The sequence below is a fragment of the Priapulus caudatus genome, unplaced genomic scaffold (genome assembly GCF_000485595.1).
Source record: "Priapulus caudatus unplaced genomic scaffold, Priapulus_caudatus-5.0.1 Scaffold1171, whole genome shotgun sequence".
In the NCBI taxonomy this organism is placed as follows: Eukaryota; Metazoa; Priapulida; class Priapulimorpha; order Priapulimorphida; family Priapulidae; genus Priapulus; species Priapulus caudatus.
The window spans coordinates 37343-57304 of record NW_014578232.1 but is presented as its reverse complement, the minus strand read 5'-3'; the positions used below and the strand labels follow the sequence as shown (position 1 = coordinate 57304).

The window sequence follows — 19962 nt, the reverse complement described above, 5'->3', positions numbered from 1 at the left end:
ATCATGAAGAGACGACTTAGTATAAATATAATTTTTATCAAAAAGTGACTTAGGCTATTATTTTAAGAATGTGACGATATGTAAAAGTCATATATTTATCCCACTGTAGCTATTGTTACTGCTGCATTGAATTCACTATGTTGCAATAATATAATGACGCGTACACACACACCCGAGTCTATTTTCACACGCATGAGGACTTCAAGTTTAATATAATTTTAGGTTCGTTATATTCAAGCCAGTCTATTAATTAAATGCGTTTCACATTAACCTAATTCATAAGACTGTTTATATATTATAAATAATATTAATCATAGAAGTTTTCACTGATCACTGCAATTTCCAACATAAATAATTTAAATAAGGAATATGAGTTTTTATTTTTGGGACCCCGAGTCACAGAATATCTATGTTACTATCATTAACCGCAGAGATCACGCTCTAGGCAGGCGCCGACTGCGCTGGCAACGACCATATAAATACCGCGCCGCGTTCTAGACATCATCATTCGTTCTGCCGTGCTGTACACATCAAGATTATTTTCTACTGATTTTATACCCATAATAGTATAATAGTATGCTACAACTATGCCGCCAAAAGACTTCTATTTCTCCTCCTCATCCTCCTCAGCATGATGAGGGCTTGGCAATCAAGTAATTCGAGTTGTCCTTCTACGAGAAACATGGCATGGAGTAGTGTTGCTTCATCCATAGTAGACACTGGTGGGGTGGCCAGGGTAGCACCCCAATTTATACCCCAAGTTCGCAGGACGTAATCTGAGCGTAACTAACACGTAATGCGAACGCCACAACGGCGTGGTCTGAGCGTGTTGGGCGTAGTACAATCGTAATACGAACGGGTCGAGCTTGCTAGAGACGCACCATCGTCATAGCAAGAGCGTGGTCAGGTCGCAGAGACATCTCCATGGACGTATTAACAGCGTAATGAAAGCGTATTGACATCGTGCTGAGAACGGGGCGACAATTTTCACGCACCCGACACGCTTGCGATACGATCATTAAGTTCGTACTACGCTCGAGTTACGTGGGTACTACGCCTTCCACGTCTCTAATACGCCCGCACTGCGCTGTCTTTCCGCTACGCTCGCACCACGATTGTTTTGAACATGTTCAAAGTTTGGCCACGCTCTCCACGCTCATGGTGACTGCACCGCGCTCGATCGCGATCGCAGTACGTCCATATACGTTCATACTGCGTTCTACACGTTTCCACCACGCTCTTAGAGCGTAGTACGAGCGTAGTGAGATCGGGGCCCTGGTGTGAATGGGGTATTAGACATTCAACATCAACGCGTCCAAACATCCTATCACAATTGACCCCCAATAAGTCATTCTCACGTCTATATAGAATCTATATATCTTTACAGAAGCGGTACACCAGTGATGCGCTGTACTCGTATGGTTGTATTTTATCGTGGTAATTAATGAATGGTGATAATATATGGTAGTAATGTTTGGTAATAATGTATGGCGGTAATGCATAGTAGCAATGTAGGATAGTAACGGATGATGATAACGTATGATAGTATAATGTTTTATAGTAATGCACGGTATACTATTGTAATAATATATGGGGAGGTACGATGTTATCAGCAGTGAATAAAAACAAATTATTTCCTCTTCTAAATTCTAAATTTCCTCCAATCATTCGCTATGGCTGCAGGGCTATAGCAGCCGTTAGTCGGAGTACAAGTACTATACGTGGGTGGACTGAAACTATACTTACACACTTAACTATAATTGTTTCAGGATTTGAGAGGACTGTCACTATTCCTAGCTGCATGCCGTTTACTCTGGCGACGAACGGCTGCCGCGGCTACTGCACCTCGTTCGCAGTTCCCTCGCCACAAGAGGTCGTCGCAGTCAACCCGACTCACGCCGTCACGTCCTATGCGAACTGTTGCAACATAGGAGATTCGCGCGAGGTACGTACAACGCGCGCGCGCATGCGTGTACGTGCGCGCATGTTATCAGGCGTAAAAAAACACAACATTTGTGTAATTATTCACCCCTGATGTTATCAAGAGCTAATAATACCTAGAGTGTACAACGGAAAAACGGGAAAATAGTGCTATTTCACGACAACATTATTCTACTTTGCCTGCGAGTTTAGAATAATTTTATGGTATTGCATTAAGCAAAATTCTTTGCTCTCTAAAACAAGACCAACCGCTTGTCAATACGATACTCCTAGGCTGAGATATTGGCTCTTAAACCGCCCCTCCCACATGCCTCACGCCGCCTCGCATCCCGGTTATTCAGCTCGCAGGCAAAGTAGAATAATGTTGTCGTGAAATAGCACTATTTTCCCGTTTTTCCGTTGTACACTCTAGGTATTATTAGCTCTTGATGTTATGAATGTACGCGCGTGCGTGTGCGTGAGCGTGCGCGCGTGTGTGTAATCGTACACGTGTGCGCGAGCATGATTTTTTGTGTGCACGCATGACTGTATATTTATACGAAGGCGGATGTGCGTTAATCACAGCCTAGATGCGTTGGATGCGTCTTGATTTGGATTTATTACATCTAACTGCACAAATAATCGTATAAACGCGATTTTAATATTCAACGCGAGTTTGGTCCATTTTCTACCTACTTGTCTGAAACTTTAATCACCTGGTTGTATCGCTGTTAGTGTTTGTTATTTTGATATTCTGATTGGTAAAATTCGGGCATTCGCATTTTGAATGAATGAAAAAATATAATAACCGTGGCTGGTTTTTCTGCCGTAATTTACCTTAGCTTTCATGTAATTGCGCACGAACGTGAAAGGCATTCTTAAAACTACAAAAACTACAACGACGTCGTTGCCTGTTGGACATTATTGGAAATATATATTGCTTCAGCACTGTAAATCTACTAGCTAAAAAACTTCAGAATCATTCGTGCGCAGAACGAAGGAATTTGCTTCTAGCCTCTTTGGAATTTACGCTTTTCGTCTGTTCTCTACACTTCAATAACTGATATTTTTAATCGTAGATGTTTCTAATATACTGCCGACTATTCTCACCATATAAAAGTAGGTGTCTTGCCAGTATTATTTATATTACGGTTGTATATTTGAAGGCAGGGTAGTCTCGGTAGTCTTGGTTAACATATATGCGCCAATCATTGAAGAAAATGAGTTGTGTTCCTTCGCGGATTTTCTTCGGTCATGGAGTACGCGATAGATGTGCTATATATATATATATATATATATATAGCTTACCTTTCACACAAGATCGTGTATCTTTGTCATGATACTCCGTGCATGAACGCAGCGTGGGTAGAATATCATGCGCAAAGAATCACAAATTAGCCCGCTAAAAAGGTGCTACGTGGGCGGGTAGTCAAAATTTATGTAACATAACTTGTAATAATAGGCACTACCATTATGCTGATGTAATGGAACGCCATGAGCGTTATAAAAATCGTCAAAAAGAATTCACACTGAGCCCAGTGCAACATGAGGTCGCTGAACGGTAACAACAATTTGCTTTCCCGTTGCAGCCGGAACTGCCGTAGATCGAGTCAGTACTCAGTAGATGCGCATAAAGGCGCGTGAATTTGCGTAAGCCCCAGGCAAGTTTTCCTCACCCCTTCAGCTAAATAGACAAACAAATATGCGACCGCCCAATGCCGACTGATCCAGTCATAACGTGAGCATGGCCACAGCTGTTAGCCGATCTTCTACATGGTTATAGAATGCTGGTAAACAATGAGACATTTTTCGTCGTCGTCTGCTTCTTGAATCGAGGAATCTTTAAGTGGGTGACTTTCTTGCATGGTATTAACGTACTGCGGAGCATTCGATTCTGCTTTAGGTTTTTGACCGGTTGGTGACTGTTATGAAGTGTTTCTGGCCAACATCTGGCGCTAGTGGCTGAACCATTTTTTCTCGTTTCTCTTCTCAGTCATGCTCAGATTCGCTTCACACTTGGCTGCCACCAGATTTTATTTCAGAGCGTCTACAGCCTAGTCTAGCCGCCGGTTTGTTCTATCAAGGCCTTCTTTTTTCTATACGGGTGTACGTGTAGTATCAAACGGGTTCATGTCGTGCTGGTGCCACGACCCACACCAGATCACAACCGGTCCAATGCATTCCTTATTTAAGCCTATCAAGATGGGCGGAGCGGCGGGGGCCCGCACGAGTCCGAAAGCGCGGCCGCCAGCTGGATGGGGAGGGCGACTACGAAACAATGGGAGCCTTTGCGCTCGTAAAAGGGGGGGAGGGGGACGACACGGGATCTCCGCGGGTTGTTATTCTGGAGGGTAATATTTTCCCGCCAAAACACTCTATTATCTGGCACAGTATATTTTTCCCACATCATTATTGGCACTAGGTCAGGGTTATCTAAAAACACACCCAATGGCAAGGCTGGAGGTGGATTGGAGCCAATATTGGCTAAAACAATTCATTCGGCAACTTATCAGCCAGGGCCAATATTGGGCCTATTAACGGTCCAATATCTGCGCTTATATTGACAGGACGGAGATGCTGCAAACCATAAATGTCAATATGGCGACACGGGTATCACTTTTTGGTGGCAGTATATTGCGGAGCAGGCGTGTATATTAGGGCGCAAAAGCGGATCTTGCGACACGGGTCAGGTTTTCAAAGTACCCAGGAGGCAGTCTCCTTAACCCAGGTTGGCGAGCGAGGTGCCCACCCCCCCTCCCTCCCGGGCTGCCAAGGGCGCTCATGGCCTGATGAAGGGTTCCAGGTTGGCCTGACACATACTCTGGCTAAAAGCATTTTACGATAGATCACCCGAGGCGGGTAGCCCGTGTTGAAAGCATGCTATAATGTCGAATCTGAATAGACGCGCGTAAGGATAGTTATAGGCACGGGGGCGGCTTTCTACACCAGTGGTAGATAGGCCGCACATGTGGAGAAACTCGCAAACGTCTAATGTTATCTAAGTGAGGCTACTAGGGGCAGATGAATATCAGACCCAGCGAAGTTAAAATTATCTAAGATGATATTCGTTGTTGGCATGCGTGACGACGCACCCCACGCTACAGTGTATGGGCAAGTCATGCGCTACGATTGTTGCATTATCTACCGTCAAGTTTACTGTGATCTGCTTTTAGCGACTGCTTGCTAACGCCTACACTGTATTTGTGAGTTGGACGCATACTCTCAATATGTTAAAAGCATATATTACTCCCACTGTAGCTATTGTTAACTGTCGCTCATGAATTCACCCCTATGTTGCATAATATAATGACGGCGTACACACACCACTCCGCGTCTATTTCACACGCCACCCGAGAGACCTTCAATTTAATATAATTTAGGTTCGCTTTATACTTTCAGCCAGCTAATTAATCTAAATTTGCGTTCCCACCATTAACCTCATTCATAGACTGGTTTATATATTAGAAATGAATATTATTTATTAGAAGTTTTCACGTGATCACTGGCAATTTCCAATATAAATAATTAAATACGGAAATAATATTTTTTATTTTTGGACCCCGAGTCACAGAATATCTATGTTACTATCATTAACCGCAGAGAGGGGCCGGCAACGTGAACAAATTGCTGGCGGTTAACTAGATATGTATAAAACCATTCAAAACAGCCCTCCCCTAATACCGTATTCATGTCGCTCTGGCATATAAGGTAATGGGTTGAATGCGTTTGAAAACAATAACGTTATAGAAGCCACACGTATATAGAGATTAAATTTACTCATTTAAACTTAATCAATAAGTAGAAAATCAATACTTTCGCACAATGTCAAATCATTTATTTCCGAATGCAAACTGATATAGATTTTATGGTGTTTATATATATATATATATATATATATCTGTATATGAAGTTGAACGTTTATACATATTTCCCCGCAATATGTTTATAAATGCGTAATAAATAGAGATAACACCGTGATTAGATCATTCTCACGCACAGTCTAGTAAGCCCTATGTAATTGTGTAATTCCTAAGAATTCCAGACGTTCTAGAAAGTTAAATTTCCATATTTTTCGCATAATTTCCCATATGTTGCTCTAATGTCATATTCGCGATATAACCAATGACCCGAGTACGTGTCACGTTTTAGCGGGTGGTATCTGTTAAAAATACAACATACAAACAGATAGAATCAGGAGGGTAATAATGACAAATGTATAAACCTGGTAGAATGTATACTAGAACTAGAGGAAGCAGCTACAACATCGTTGGTATTATCTTTCGTGCCTTTAGTACTGCATGCATAGCTAACCCGTCGCATAGTCAGCTAGCCTTCCCAGCTAAACACTAATAATTTTACGAAGGCATGTAATTTTGAATGTTGACAGCGACATTGTGGTTGGATGTGATAAAATGTGTGCAGAAAAACCATTTTAAATGAGTTTTTTTCCGAATTCACTTGTTTCCACTATCCCGAAAGAGTACAAATGTTATTACCTTGAGTTGGCAGTAAAGTTATAACACAAGTTAATCGGAATTTAAAACACTGCCTTCCATACATTCGATGCAGCAATTTAGTGGCAAACATGCAACATACATGCTATGTTTAAAGGGATCGTTTACTCTAGGTTTTAGGGTTATTTTCAGTTAATTGAGGTTAAAATTACGCTACATTAAAAGTTTCATGGTTCAATCACCATTAGAAATATTATTAAAAAATGTTTTAAAACTAACGACTACAGTTTATTACAACGACGGTGCGCCACTCAAGCGCACGATCTGATAGTTGCGCCGAAACCACTTTTCAGCCAAGGGCTACAGACGAGGGTGTTTCTTATTTATTAATTTAAAAGCAAAAGGATTGTAATATCTTATAACGACATATAGTTTTCAGTTATATTATGGATAAATTTGTTCTAAAATGAACATCGTTCGCGTTAAATAGCATTTTAGGTATGAATATAAATTGCACTTTTGTGATTAGCCTCGGTCTGTAACGTGCAAAATAAAATTTTGGATATATTGGCAAATATTGGCAAATACGCAACTTTTTCAGGTGACCGCACGGTCGCGGGTGTCATGGCGCCGTTCAAATTTTGTAGCGTTAATGTGTAATTCAATTATAACAATTAAATTAGGTATCTGGTAACAAATAGGTGTGGGATAGACGATTGTTATACAGTAAGTACAGTTATATGCAGTAAAATCCTAGAGTCTACTATTCTTTTAACATAAAGAGCTAATACATTATTTCTATTAAAATGTGTTATTAGCTCTTATTAATCTATACTCGTTTTTTTCGTACTAACGGGGTGCGACTGTAAGTAAATGAATAGTAGTCATTGAATGAGAGTTTAGGCTTTGCCAGTAATTGTATCTATTTGTGACAATTTAACGCTACTAAAGTTCTTAATTATACATATAAACCATACCTTGATGTTCCCCGCATATAATAAGTACTCTAGCAGGCAAATCACGCCACCACGCCCGGTGCCAAAGCTGCGTGTGCCCACTGCTTGAGAATCAAGTTCGTCGCTCCCTACTACCAGTGCATATTTATAACACACACACACGCTCACACACAAATACACACACACACACACGCTCACACACAAATACACACACACACATACGTACGCACGCACGCACGCACACACGCACACACATATATTATAATATATATATATATATACATACATAAATATATAGATAGTATGGGTATATATATGTATGGGTAAATATATATGTAGACATGGTATGGCTTAGCTACGAGCAATGTGGTGGGGAGGACTTGATACTGCAGCCATTGCGTGTGCCCAGCGTAACCATTGTGCATTTATGTCATAGACTACTGTATTCATTATAGTCTGTGATCAGTCTGTTTTGGAGTATTTGCATAGATATATACAACACGTGTTGTATATATTCCATGGTGTTTGTAAGTTTACGCCAGCGCACCTAGCGGAAGTGAACTGAATCGTGCATGTTTTCGGGGAGATTTTCAATAGATTTTCTAAATATGGTTTTTATAACATTAAACCCAATAAATTACAACAAAGCAAAGTGTTAGATCGAACCTGATGCGTAGGTAAAGCACGAAAAATTTCAGCCGGATTCGTGCACGCGCCTATAAAGTTATGCAGGAACAACGAACGACACTACTCAAATTATTATATAGATATGCTATATATGAGTAGGGCCTATGTCGATCGCCTAAAGCCCGACGCACACGTGAAAAATTTTACTCAGTCAAATGATGCATGCGTCAAAATGCTCACTAAAGTATTTTCAGCGTCCGCCGCACACGTGAGTAAAATTACTTAAGGTATAAGTGGTAATGTAGATCACGTGGACTGTACAAAATGCGGATACCGACACCTCGACGGTGGAATATAATTATGTTTCCATGCCACCGGACTAATCGCGTGATTCAGTGTACGTCAGTGTGACTCAGTGGCTAGCACCACTCTTCTTGAGTGTGGTGGGTTCGAATCCCATCTGTTTATTATTTTTATTTTTCATTTTTTTTACTTTATCTATTTAACTATTTTGTGTTAGTGTTAGTGTTAGTATTAGTGTTAATTACATTTAATTAGGGTAGGTTAGGGCTTAAGGTTAGGGTTAGGAGTTAGGGTTAGGGTTAGGGTTAGGGTTAGGGTAGGTTAGGGTTAGGTTAAGGTTAAGGTTAGGTTAAGGTTTTTGCATCAGGTTATGTGCGTGACGTAGCCATCAGCGCTAGGCTGTATGCATTCAACTTTACTTCGGAGATAGCCGAGTTCTCGTGCGTGACGTACACTGACGTCACGCGATTAGTCGGTGGCATGGAAACATATATCCACCTAGTTGCTCGGCCTCCGAAGATGAAGAAATTTTATTGTTTCTTTTACTGTGGTTTGCTTGCTCCCTTTTCTCCCTTTTTTTTCTTTAAATATTTTCCTACAGATCTTTAAAATCTGGGCTACTAACGACGTGTAAGCATTCATAATCGGCCAAAGATTCACCAATTTGTCTTCCGATAAAACATCGGCTCGAGACTATACTGGGCGCAGCCATCTTTAAAATGATTTAAACGCATGCGCTGTGAATACCAGTGTTGAGTAAATTTACGCAGGTAGCGCGCACACGTTGAGTATTTTGACGCATGCATCAGTTTACAGAATAAAATTACTCACGGGTGCGCCGGGCTTAAGTTACTAGGTTCGTACTAATCGCGGAGTATATGCGGTAGTGGAATGTACTCTCAGAAGGCCTACACCCGTGCTACGTTGGCACTACCAAAATCTGTAGGTATACCGAAGGTTTACTTCCTGTTCATTTACAAGGCAAACCTAAATAAAAAAATCACGACGATTGTTCTATTGATCTATACCTCGCTGTAATACTTCTAAAATGACACCCCCCCCCCATCTCCGGGCGTCCATGCACTACACGTAATGCCGCCGTTACGTGTGAGCACTGTACCGTCTTTGTTGCAACACGTTACTCTACGTCCAGTTACAAGATACTGTCAGGCGGCCTCGTGCGTGGGATGCGCTAATGATGAGGTACGTTTTCGTGACCTGCGCGAGTGCACGTTGTCACGAAGTCTCTGATGACATTTATACGAGCTTATGACTGGGTTAGTTATTATCCGGCTATTATTCGGCTGGGGTCTGCAGCGAAGACGCCTGTCAGTGAGATACGACGATGACTGACAGCAAGGTAGGCCTACTAATGAGCATAACGGCCTTATATACTTGTTGCACAGGTAGCTTGACTGCATAGATGCATATTTATTAGGCTTTGTCTCCACGGGGACTTGCAATCTGGCGTACTGCGTTACTTCAAGCACCTACTAGACAAGCATCTCAGAAATAATGAACAAGTCGATCGTTCAGATCTTTACAAAAGCACAATATTTGGCACACATGCATGTGTGTTGAGAGGGGCTTAATGAAATAAGAGGCGCATCCTCAATGAATGAAATTGGCTTTTTAAAAGATTAGCCAAACAAAATTGGCCTTCAATAGGTAGCATCATTTTTTTTAAATGACTGCCATGACATTTCGAAATGAATGTTTTTGGCAAGATTTCCACTTATAAGTAATGTAGTATTAAATGCCCCACTATAGTTTTAGGACTCGATGAATCGATTTAGATAAAATTCAATGTAATTTGATAATTAATTAACGTATTTACAAAATGGCCACCACAGACCTATGAAAGACACACTTTGGGCATATCAGCCATGTTAAGTAAGATTTTTGACAGATTGTAAATGCTCTTCTATGATTGATTTAGACATGACGAATCTAATATTAGGAATAAATTTATTATTATAAGGCAATGAGTTTATTTGCATATATAAAATGGGCCGTCATAAAATGTCGAAATACATTTTATGACCATATCTCGACTTTCAAGTAAGATTTTTTAGTGATTTTACATGCCTTATTATATAGTTTGTGGACACGAAGAATCGGTTAGGGTAAAATTTACGTCTAAAAAAAAAAAATACGAAATGACCGCCAGGAAGCATTGCTCTACACTATTCACACTATGGAACATCTACATTCTCAAGTAAAAATTCTGACTGATTATATATCATCCAGTATGGTTTTGGAGATCGCGTCCTAATGTAGGCCCTAACTGTAGACGTAATTCACCATTGAAAAAAGCTGCCCCGTAAAAATCGCACATCACATCTTTATAGAAGTGATTTATCGCAGCTTTATAGCAGCTTTATTTCAGTGTTTTGAAAATTCAAGTTTAATAGTATCTCTAAAATGATGATAGTGACTGGCAGTACTAAGACACTAGCAAGGAGCCCTTTAATAACTCCCTCTGTGTGGGCCAAATTAAATGTATATTTGTCCAGGGTCGTAGGCTGAGCAAATTCCTAGGGGGGAGGGCAGTGGCGGATCCAGGATTTCAAGGAGGGGTGAGAAAGAGGTGGGGGTCAGGGGGTCCTCCCACAGAAATTTCTGAAAATGTAGATCGTAGGAGATAGTATTTGAGGCACTTTTGAGTACATGTACAGCCTTCATTCTGACTACGACAATTGTCTTTTAGTAGAACAATTTTTTTTCTTCAAAATCTAGGTGGCAGCTGCCCCCCGCAGGCTACGGCCCTGTTGTCAGATAGATTATCAACCAAATAATGATAATAATCATAACTCCATAATAAAATATCTTGCTAGATGTCCAGCAAAAACTATTAAATCAACTAGTTCACAATAGCTGCTTGATCTAATTTGCAGTCTGTAGACATCCCACAAGGTTTGTCATTTGCGCAAGTTCGCAGACTTGCCACGTCTGACAGTATTGGGGATGGCACGATTTTAATGGCCATATTACTCCGTAAGATTTTCGCTGTGCATCTGGTAACAAATGTTCAATCACAACAAAACATGGTACGCCTTCAGTGAAGCTGCCTGATGTGCTGATCTGTTTGCTTGTACTTTCTTTGCGGTGATAGTAAACAGTGCAATGTTGTTCTTAGGCTGTGCGTCAGTGGTCTCTCATACCAGATAAGACACTCCTGCGCAAGTGTGCATATTTCGCTTGCCCAATTAACTCTACCCTTTTAAGGGTCTACAATACTGAGCTTTCATTCACTCTCTTTGTGTCCATGGTCGCGAAAACTCATAGATCATCGGTTTTGCAATCTCAGGCCTACAACCGTCAACCTGAAAAACGCAGTGGGATTTCCGCTCAACCTGCATCCCCCAGTCTCCATATATCACCTACTAATGTAACTGATTTTGATATAATAAGTTCAACATTCAGTTAACAGTTATGTTCAGTTATGTTCAGTTATGTTCAGTTATGTTCAGTTATGTTATGTTCAGTTATGTTCAGTTATGTTATGTTCAGTTATTCTGGTTGATAAGGCATCAAACAGAATGTGTGTGAGTTTTCCTTTGCACTATAAAGTAACCATGTGTCACGGAAAAACATCTAGATGTGTGCTCTTTAGTTTGTTTGGCCTTGCACTCACAATAAATGCAGCTTTCCGAACAAATTCTCTTCTTTTTGCTATCTTTCGAACATTAGCATCGAAGACTTCATCACAATGTGAGCAATCTATGTGATACGATGCCCTACTATACTGGTTAGACGGGTTTCTGATCGTTTTGTCCCAGCGAAAAGACGAGTAATAGGTCTAACAGTACTGTCCCATGTAACAGGACATGCTATTAGTGGAAATAGTACCGACTCACGTCAAATGTTATTTGAGGCACAGCAATTATTGGAGTTTGTCAATCCAGAACACGCCACCTTTAACAGTTGCGCGTCCCGAGTCCCCAGTCGCGTTAACGAGTTTCCATTCAATCACTTCACTGTTGATCACACCTGATCTTTCATTGTAATATAATATGGTTCGTGCATCTCAGCTCGCTAATAGTTATACTCTTTGTTTTGTTATTATGTTATCGTTCTAAACGTGTGCGCGGTGTGCTATATGATCGGGCGTTAACTATCTACACGATTTGCTGTAAGATGTTGAATGCAGCGAACCAATTATAGAGCGAGAAATGCTCGTTAACTACTTAGTTTACGTCTCGTGAAAGTGCTATGAACACCGCCGTCAAATTTGTCACGTTTGCATGCAATGTCTCAGTGTGAATTGATTTAATTTCGTTTCGCAATCAGCGATAATATTCAATTGACAAACGTTTAATCAGCAGCAAGTTTCACGGTCTGTTATTGCCAGAAGCTGCGACTGCAGACGCAGCTTAGAAGTCTATGCAGAGTGGCGTAGCCCGCACAGCCAGTAGACCCTCAGAGCTGGGTGTACGTAAAAGAAATGAGAACACACATTTGCGTCGTTATTTTGCGTCGGATTATACCTTACTTATTTCGTTTACCGTGACTTGCTGTTTGGTGTATTTATCTTTTAACGTGGGCGTTGAATCGGGTGCATTGTTGGTAGTTGTAGCACAAACAATGCGACACCGAACCCGCCACGATCCAGTTTATTATGAGATCATTGTATCATTATAGCATTATCCAGATTATACTCCTACGTGTATCGCTTGACTAGAAGTCCATTTGTTTAACGATGTGCAGCGCAGTGCTACACGTAGGCTATCATGTTAAATTTTACGTTTTTCGCAATTTCAGGTAGCGGTAAAAGTCCTTTGCCTCGATAAAGTGCGGACGGTGACCTTCAAATCGGCAGAGACCTGCGCATGCTCACTCTGCACCAAGCACTGACGCTCTGGTTATCGTAACTGATCTCTAATGCGAACTTATCCAGTTGTCGATTTCTACCTGTAATCTACGCAAATTCCTGAAGACATGAGTGTAGCACGATCCATAATGAAGCCTTAGTGTGGCATCTTGATTCAAATTCATTTCTATCAATTTTCAAGCACGCTGTTCTCATATTTTAATAGAATCTAATTTAAGGAAAGCCACCAGCTGACAGCTACAAAGTTGTTACACGTACCCGATATGCGTGTATACACGTACGCGATCTTCACGCTGTATTATGGGTGTACACATACTATTGCTCGCAATGGATGGTCAAATATGAACGCCGTAAAGTAAATTTATATAGATATATATATCAGGAGTGAATAACATCACATACGATACTGGAAAATCCTCACAAGGAGAACAATAATGGTAGTAATTAAGATAAAATGTAGAGATTAAAATCGGCAATTTTATTAGTTATTGAGAAAACATAAATGACAGGTGGAGATTTCTTGTTCCTGCCTGAAGGTCCTTCTTGCAACGCCCCACCTAACCATGCATTTCCTAATGCACAATGCATTTCCTAATTGACGCCTATGGCTCGGTTAAATTGATGGCACATCCGTATTGTTACACGACCCTACCTTCATGTTTTTCTTCCTATACTGAACACGGTACATTTGGTATATAATCTCCCACTGTGGCATTGCGTCAACGTGACGAGCGCTGAAGGTGCATGGTCACCGCCATGCTGTCGCGTTCTCGGTGGTTCTTATGTCAATAATAATGGCATGTCCATCATTTCGTATGGTCATGCGAGCCGTAATGTTCAGAGCCTCGAACATCATTATTGACACAGGGTATATTTTCCGAACATCATTATTGGCACAGGTACAGGGTTATCTAAAAACACACCCATCAAGCTGATATTGGACCAATATTGGCAAAACAATATTGGGCCAATATCACCAGGCCAATATTGGGCCAATATAGGTCCAATATCTGCCTATATTGACAGGACGGGAGATGTGCAAACCGAAATGTGCAATATTGCGACAGGGTATACTTTTTGGTGCAGTATATTCGGACAGGGTGTATTTTAGGGCGCAAAGCGGTTTGCGACAGGGTCAGGTTTTCAAGGTCCCGGAGGCATCCCCTTACCCAGTTCCGAGGCGAGTGCCCCCCCCTCCCCCCGGGTGCCAAGGGCGCTATGGCTGATGAGGGTTCAGTTGGCCTGACACATACTCTGTAAACATTTACGATAGATCCCACGCGAGGGTAGCCTCTGTTGAAGCATGCTATATCGAATTGATAGACGCGTAGGATATTATTAGGCACGGGCGTGCTTCTACACCGTGGTAAAGGCGCGCACATGTGGGGAGAAACTCGCAAGCGTCTAGATTTATCAAGTGAGGCTATAGGGGCAGATAATATCAGACAGCGAAGTTAGAATTACTAAATGGATAGTTCGTTGTTGCATGCGTGACGACGCCACCGTACAGTGTATGGGCAATCATCGCTACGATTGTTGCATATCTACCTCAATTACTGTTCATGCTTTTAGCGACTGCTTGCTTAAACGCCTACACTGTATGTGTGAGTTCTGACGCATACCTCAATATGGGAGTATAATCTGGATAATGCTAATAATGATACAGATGATCTCATAAAATAACTGGAATCGTGCGGCGGGTTCGGTGTCGCATTGTTTGTGGCTAGCAACTACCAACATGACCGACCGATTCAACGCCGCACGTTAAAAGATAATATATCACCAGAGACAGCAGTCACGGTAAACGAAATAAGAGTAGGGGTATAATACGACGCGCCCCAAATAACGACGCAAATGTGTGGTCTCATTTCTTTTACGTACACGCCAGCTCTGAGGTCTACTCGGCTGTGCGGGCTACGCCACTCTGCATCAGACTATGCTAACTGCGGTCTCGCAGTCGCAGCTTCTAGCAATTACAAGACGTGGAAATACTTGCTGGCTGATTAACGTTTGTCAATTGAATATATATCGTGATTGCGGAACGAAATTAAATCGAATCACACTGAGACATTGCATGCCAAACGTGACAAATTTGACGGCGGGTGTTCATAACACTTTCGCACGATGACGTAAACTACAGTAGTTAACGAGCATTCTCGCTCTATAGATTGTTCGCTGACATTCACATCTGACAGAAAGAGTCGTGTAGATAGTTTAATCGCCCGATCATATAGCACACGCCACACGTTAGAACGATAACATAATAACAAAACAAATAGTATATACTATTAGCGAAGCTGAGATGCACGAAGCCATATTATATTAACAATGAAAGATCGAGGTGTGATCAAGTGAAGTGATTGAATGGAAACTCGGTTAACAGCGACTGGGACTCGGGACGCGCAACTGTTAAGGTGGCGTGTTCGGATTGAACAAAACTCCAATAATTGCTGTGCCTCAAATAAATTTGACGTGAGTCCGTACATTTCCACTAATAGCATGTCCTGTTACATGGGACAGTACGTTAGACCTATTACTCGTCTTTTCGCTGGGACAAAACGATCAGAACCGCGTCTAACCAGTATATATGTAGGGCATCGTATCACATAGATTTGCTCACATTGTGATGAAGTCTTCGATGCTAATGTTCGAAAAATAGCAAAAAGAAGAGAATATTGTTCGGAAAGCGTCATTTATTGTGAGTGCAAGGGCCAAACAAACTAAAGAGCACACATCTAGATGTTTTTCTGTGACACATGGTACTTTATAGTGCAAAGGAAAAAGTCAACACACATTCTGCTTTGGTGCCTTATCACACCAGACTAACTGAACATAACATAACTGAACAAACTGAAAGCAGACGATAACTGAACATAACTGAACATAACTGTTAATGTTGAACTTATTATATCAAAATCAGTTACATGTAGTAGGTGATATATGGAGACTGGGGATGCAGGTTGAGCGGAAATCCGCACTGACGTTTTTAGGTTGACGTTGTAGGCCTGAAGTTGCAGTTTTCGGCGACCATGGTCACAAAGAGAGTGGAATGAAAGCTCAGTATTGTAGACCCTTAAAAAGGGTAGAGTTAATGTGGGCAGCGAAATATGCACACTTGCGCAGGAATGTCTTATCTGGTATGAGAGACACACTGACGCACACCTAAAAGAAGCAACATTGCAAGTGTTTACTATCACGGCAAAGAAAGTACAAGCAAACTGATAAGCACATCAGGCAGCTCACTGAAGGCGTACTATGTTTTGTTGTGATTGAACATTTGTTACCAGATGCACAGCGAAAATCTTGCGGAAAGTGAATATGGCCATTAAATCGTGGCACCCCCAATACTGTCAGACGTGCAATGTCTGCGAACCTGCGCAAATGACAAACCTTGTGGGATGTCTACAGACTACATACAACTAGATCAAGCAGCTAGTTGTGAAGCTAGTGATTTAAATAGTTTTTGCTGGACATCAGCAAGTTATTTTATTATGGAGTTATGATTATTTACATTATTTGGTTTGATATCTAATCTGACAACAGGGGCCGTAGCCTGCGGGGGGCAGCTGCCACACTAAGATTTGAAAAAAAAGAGTTCTATAAAAAGACAATTGTCGTAGTCAGAATGAAGGCGTAACATGGTACTCAAAGTACCTCAAATACCATCTCCTAACGATCTTACATTTTCAGAAATTTCTGTGGATGACCCCCTGACCCCCACCTCTTTCTCACCCTTCCTTGAAAACCTGATGCCCCGCGACTGCCTCCCCCCTAGAATTTGCTCAGCCTACGACCTTGGACAGAATATACATTAATGTTGGCCCACACAGAGGGAGTTATTAAAGGGCTCCTTGCTAGTGTCCTTAGTACGGCCAGTCTCACTATCATCATTTTAAGAGATACTATTAAGCGTAAAGATGTTCTCAAAACAACATTGAATAAAGCTGTCTATAAAGGCTGCGATAAGGATCACCTGCTATAAGCTGTGATGTGGCGATTTTTGACGGGCAGCTTTTTTCGCAATCGGTTGATTACGCATACAGTTAGTGGCCCTTAACACTTCAGCGACGGCGATCATCCAAAAACCAATACTGATGATATATAATCAGTCAGAATTTTTACTCATGTAGATGTTCAATGTAGTTTGAATAGTGTAGAGCAAGTTGCTCTGGCGGTCATTTCGTATTTATTTTTTTTTGGACGTAAAATTACCTCTAACCGATTCTTCGTGTCACTAAACTAATAATAAGGCAACGTAAAATCACTAAAAAATCTTACTTGAAAGGTGAGATATACGACATAAATGTATTTCGACATGTTATGCGGCCTAGTTTTATATATGCAAATAAACTCCATTGCCTTAATAATAATAAATTTATTCCTAATATAGATTCGTCATGTCTAAATCAATGCATAGAAGAGCAATTACAATCTGTCAAAACATCTACTTAAGCCATGATTGATAGTGCCCAGAAGGTGTGTGCTTCATAGGTCTGTGGTGCCGATTTTGGTAAAATAACGTTATTAATTATCAATGTTCATTGAATTTTATCTAAATCGATTCATCGGGTTCCCCTAAAACTAATAGTGGGGGCATTTAAGAACTACATACTTAGAAGATGGAAATCGTTGCCAAAAAGCATTCCATCTGTCGAAATTTCATGCATCATTTAAAAAAAAATATACTACCTACTCGAAAGCCAATTCATTGAGAATCGCCTCTATTTCATTAAGCCGCCTCTCGAACACCATGCAGCGTGTGCCATAATTAATTGTGCTTGTAAAGATCTTGAACGGATCGACTTTTGCATTTGTTTCTGAGATGCTTTGTCTAGTAGGTGCTTGAGAGTAACGCAGGTACGCCAGATTCAGAGTGCCCGTGGAGACAAATGCCTAATAAATATCGCATGCTATGCAGTCAACTAGCCTGTAGCAACAAGTATATAATGGCGCGTTATGCTCTCATTATGTAGCCTACCTTGCTGTCAGTCATCGTCGTATCTGCACTGACCAGGCGTCATTCGCTGCAGACGGCCCGCAGCCGAATATGACGCGATAATAACTAACCCAGTCATAAGCTCGTAAAATGTCATCAAGAGACTTTCTCGTGACAACGTGCACTCGCGCAGGTCAACGAAAACGGTACGCTTCATCATTAACGCATCCTCACGCAACGAGGCCGCCTGACAGTAAATGCTTGTAACTGGACGTAGAGTAACGTGTTGCAAAAAGACGGTACAGTGCTCACACGTAACGGCGGCATACGTGTATGCATGGACGCCGGAGAATGGGGGGGGTTTAGGATGTCCAAATTTTATTTTGATTTTTTTTTTTGTGTGGGTTTTTTTATTTACAGCGAGGTATAGATCAATAGAACAGTCATCGTGATTTTTTATTTAGGTTTGGCCTTGTAAATGCACATGGAAGTAAACCTTCGTAACCTACAGATTTCGGTAGTAGTGCCAACGTAAGCAACGGGTGTAGCCTTCTGAGAGTACATTCCACTAACCGCATGTACGCGCGCGATTAGTAACGACACCTATAATACTTAAGCCTCGGCGCACGCTCGTGAGTAAGTTTTACTTCTGTAATACTGATGCATCGCGTCAAAAACATCAACGTGTGCGCGCGCTACTCTGCGTAAATTTACTCAAACACTGGATCACGGCGCATGCCGTTTAAATCATTAAAGATGGCCTGCGCCAGTATATATCCTCGTAGGGCGATGTTTTATCGGAATGACAACAATGTGGTGAATCTTTGGCCGGATTATGAATGCTGTACACGTCGTTAGTAGCCCAGATTTAAAGATCTGTAGGAAAAAAATTAAAGAAAAAAAGAGGAGAAAGGAGAAGCATGAAGCCAACAGTAAAAGAAACAATAAAATTCTTCATCTCTCGGGGCCCGAGCAACTAGGTGATAATATGTTTCCATGCCACCGACTATATCCGCGTGACGTCATGTACGCTCACGCACGGAACTCGCTATCTCCGGAGTAAAGTTTGAAGTGCATACAGGCCTAGCTGCTGATGGCTACGTCACGCACATAACTGATGCAAAAATCTCTAACCGTAACCTTCAACGCTTAACCTTAACCCAACCCTCCTACCCTAACCTAAACCCTAATACAGCTAACTTAACCTACCTAACCTTAACCCTAAACCCTAACCCTAATTAAATGTAATTAACACTTAATACTAACATAAGCACTAACACAAAATAGTTAAATAGATAAAGCCACAAAAAATAGAAAAATAAAAATATATAAACAGATGGGATTCGAACGCACACCACCTCAAAGAAGAGTGGTGGCTAGCCAGCTGACGTCACACTGACGTACACTGACATCACGCCGCGTAGGGTCGGGTGGCATGGAAAACCATAATTATATCCACCGTCGAAAGGTGTCGTATCCGCGCATTTTGTACAGTCACGACGTGACTACATTACCACTTATACCTTAATAATTTTTACTCACTGGCGCGGACGCTGAAGAATACTATTACGTGAGCATTTGGACGCAATGGCATCATTTGACTGATAAAATTTTTTTACAACGTGTGCGTCGGCTTTAGCGATGCGACATAGGCCGCTATCATATATATGCATATCATATAAATAATTAGCAGTAGTGTCGTTCTGTTGTTCCTGCATAACTATAGGCGAGCGTGCAACGAAGCCGGCTGAAATTTTCGTGGCTTTAATTTCCTACGCATCAGGTTCGATTCCTAACACTTTGCTTTTTGGTATTTATTGGGTGTAATGTTTATAAAAACGCATATTGTAGACAAATCTATTGAGAAATCTCCCCGGAAAACATGCACGATCAGTTCACTTCCGCAGGTGCGCTGGCCGTAAACTTACAAAC

At 41.3% G+C, this 19962-nt stretch overlaps 1 protein-coding gene across 1 annotated transcript in view; it reads left to right on the top strand.

Moving 5' to 3' along the window:
- LOC106815662 overlaps positions 1-13933 on the top strand; it is a 33887-nt gene extending 19954 nt beyond the window's left edge. Inside the window, exons 3-4 of the mRNA XM_014820159.1 lie at positions 1770-1945; positions 13025-13933. Coding sequence (XP_014675645.1) covers positions 1770-1945; positions 13025-13117 — 269 coding nt within the window. The 3' untranslated portion in view covers positions 13118-13933. The remainder of the gene's footprint in view (positions 1-1769; positions 1946-13024) is intronic.
- The last annotated feature ends 6029 nt before the right edge of the window (positions 13934-19962 follow it).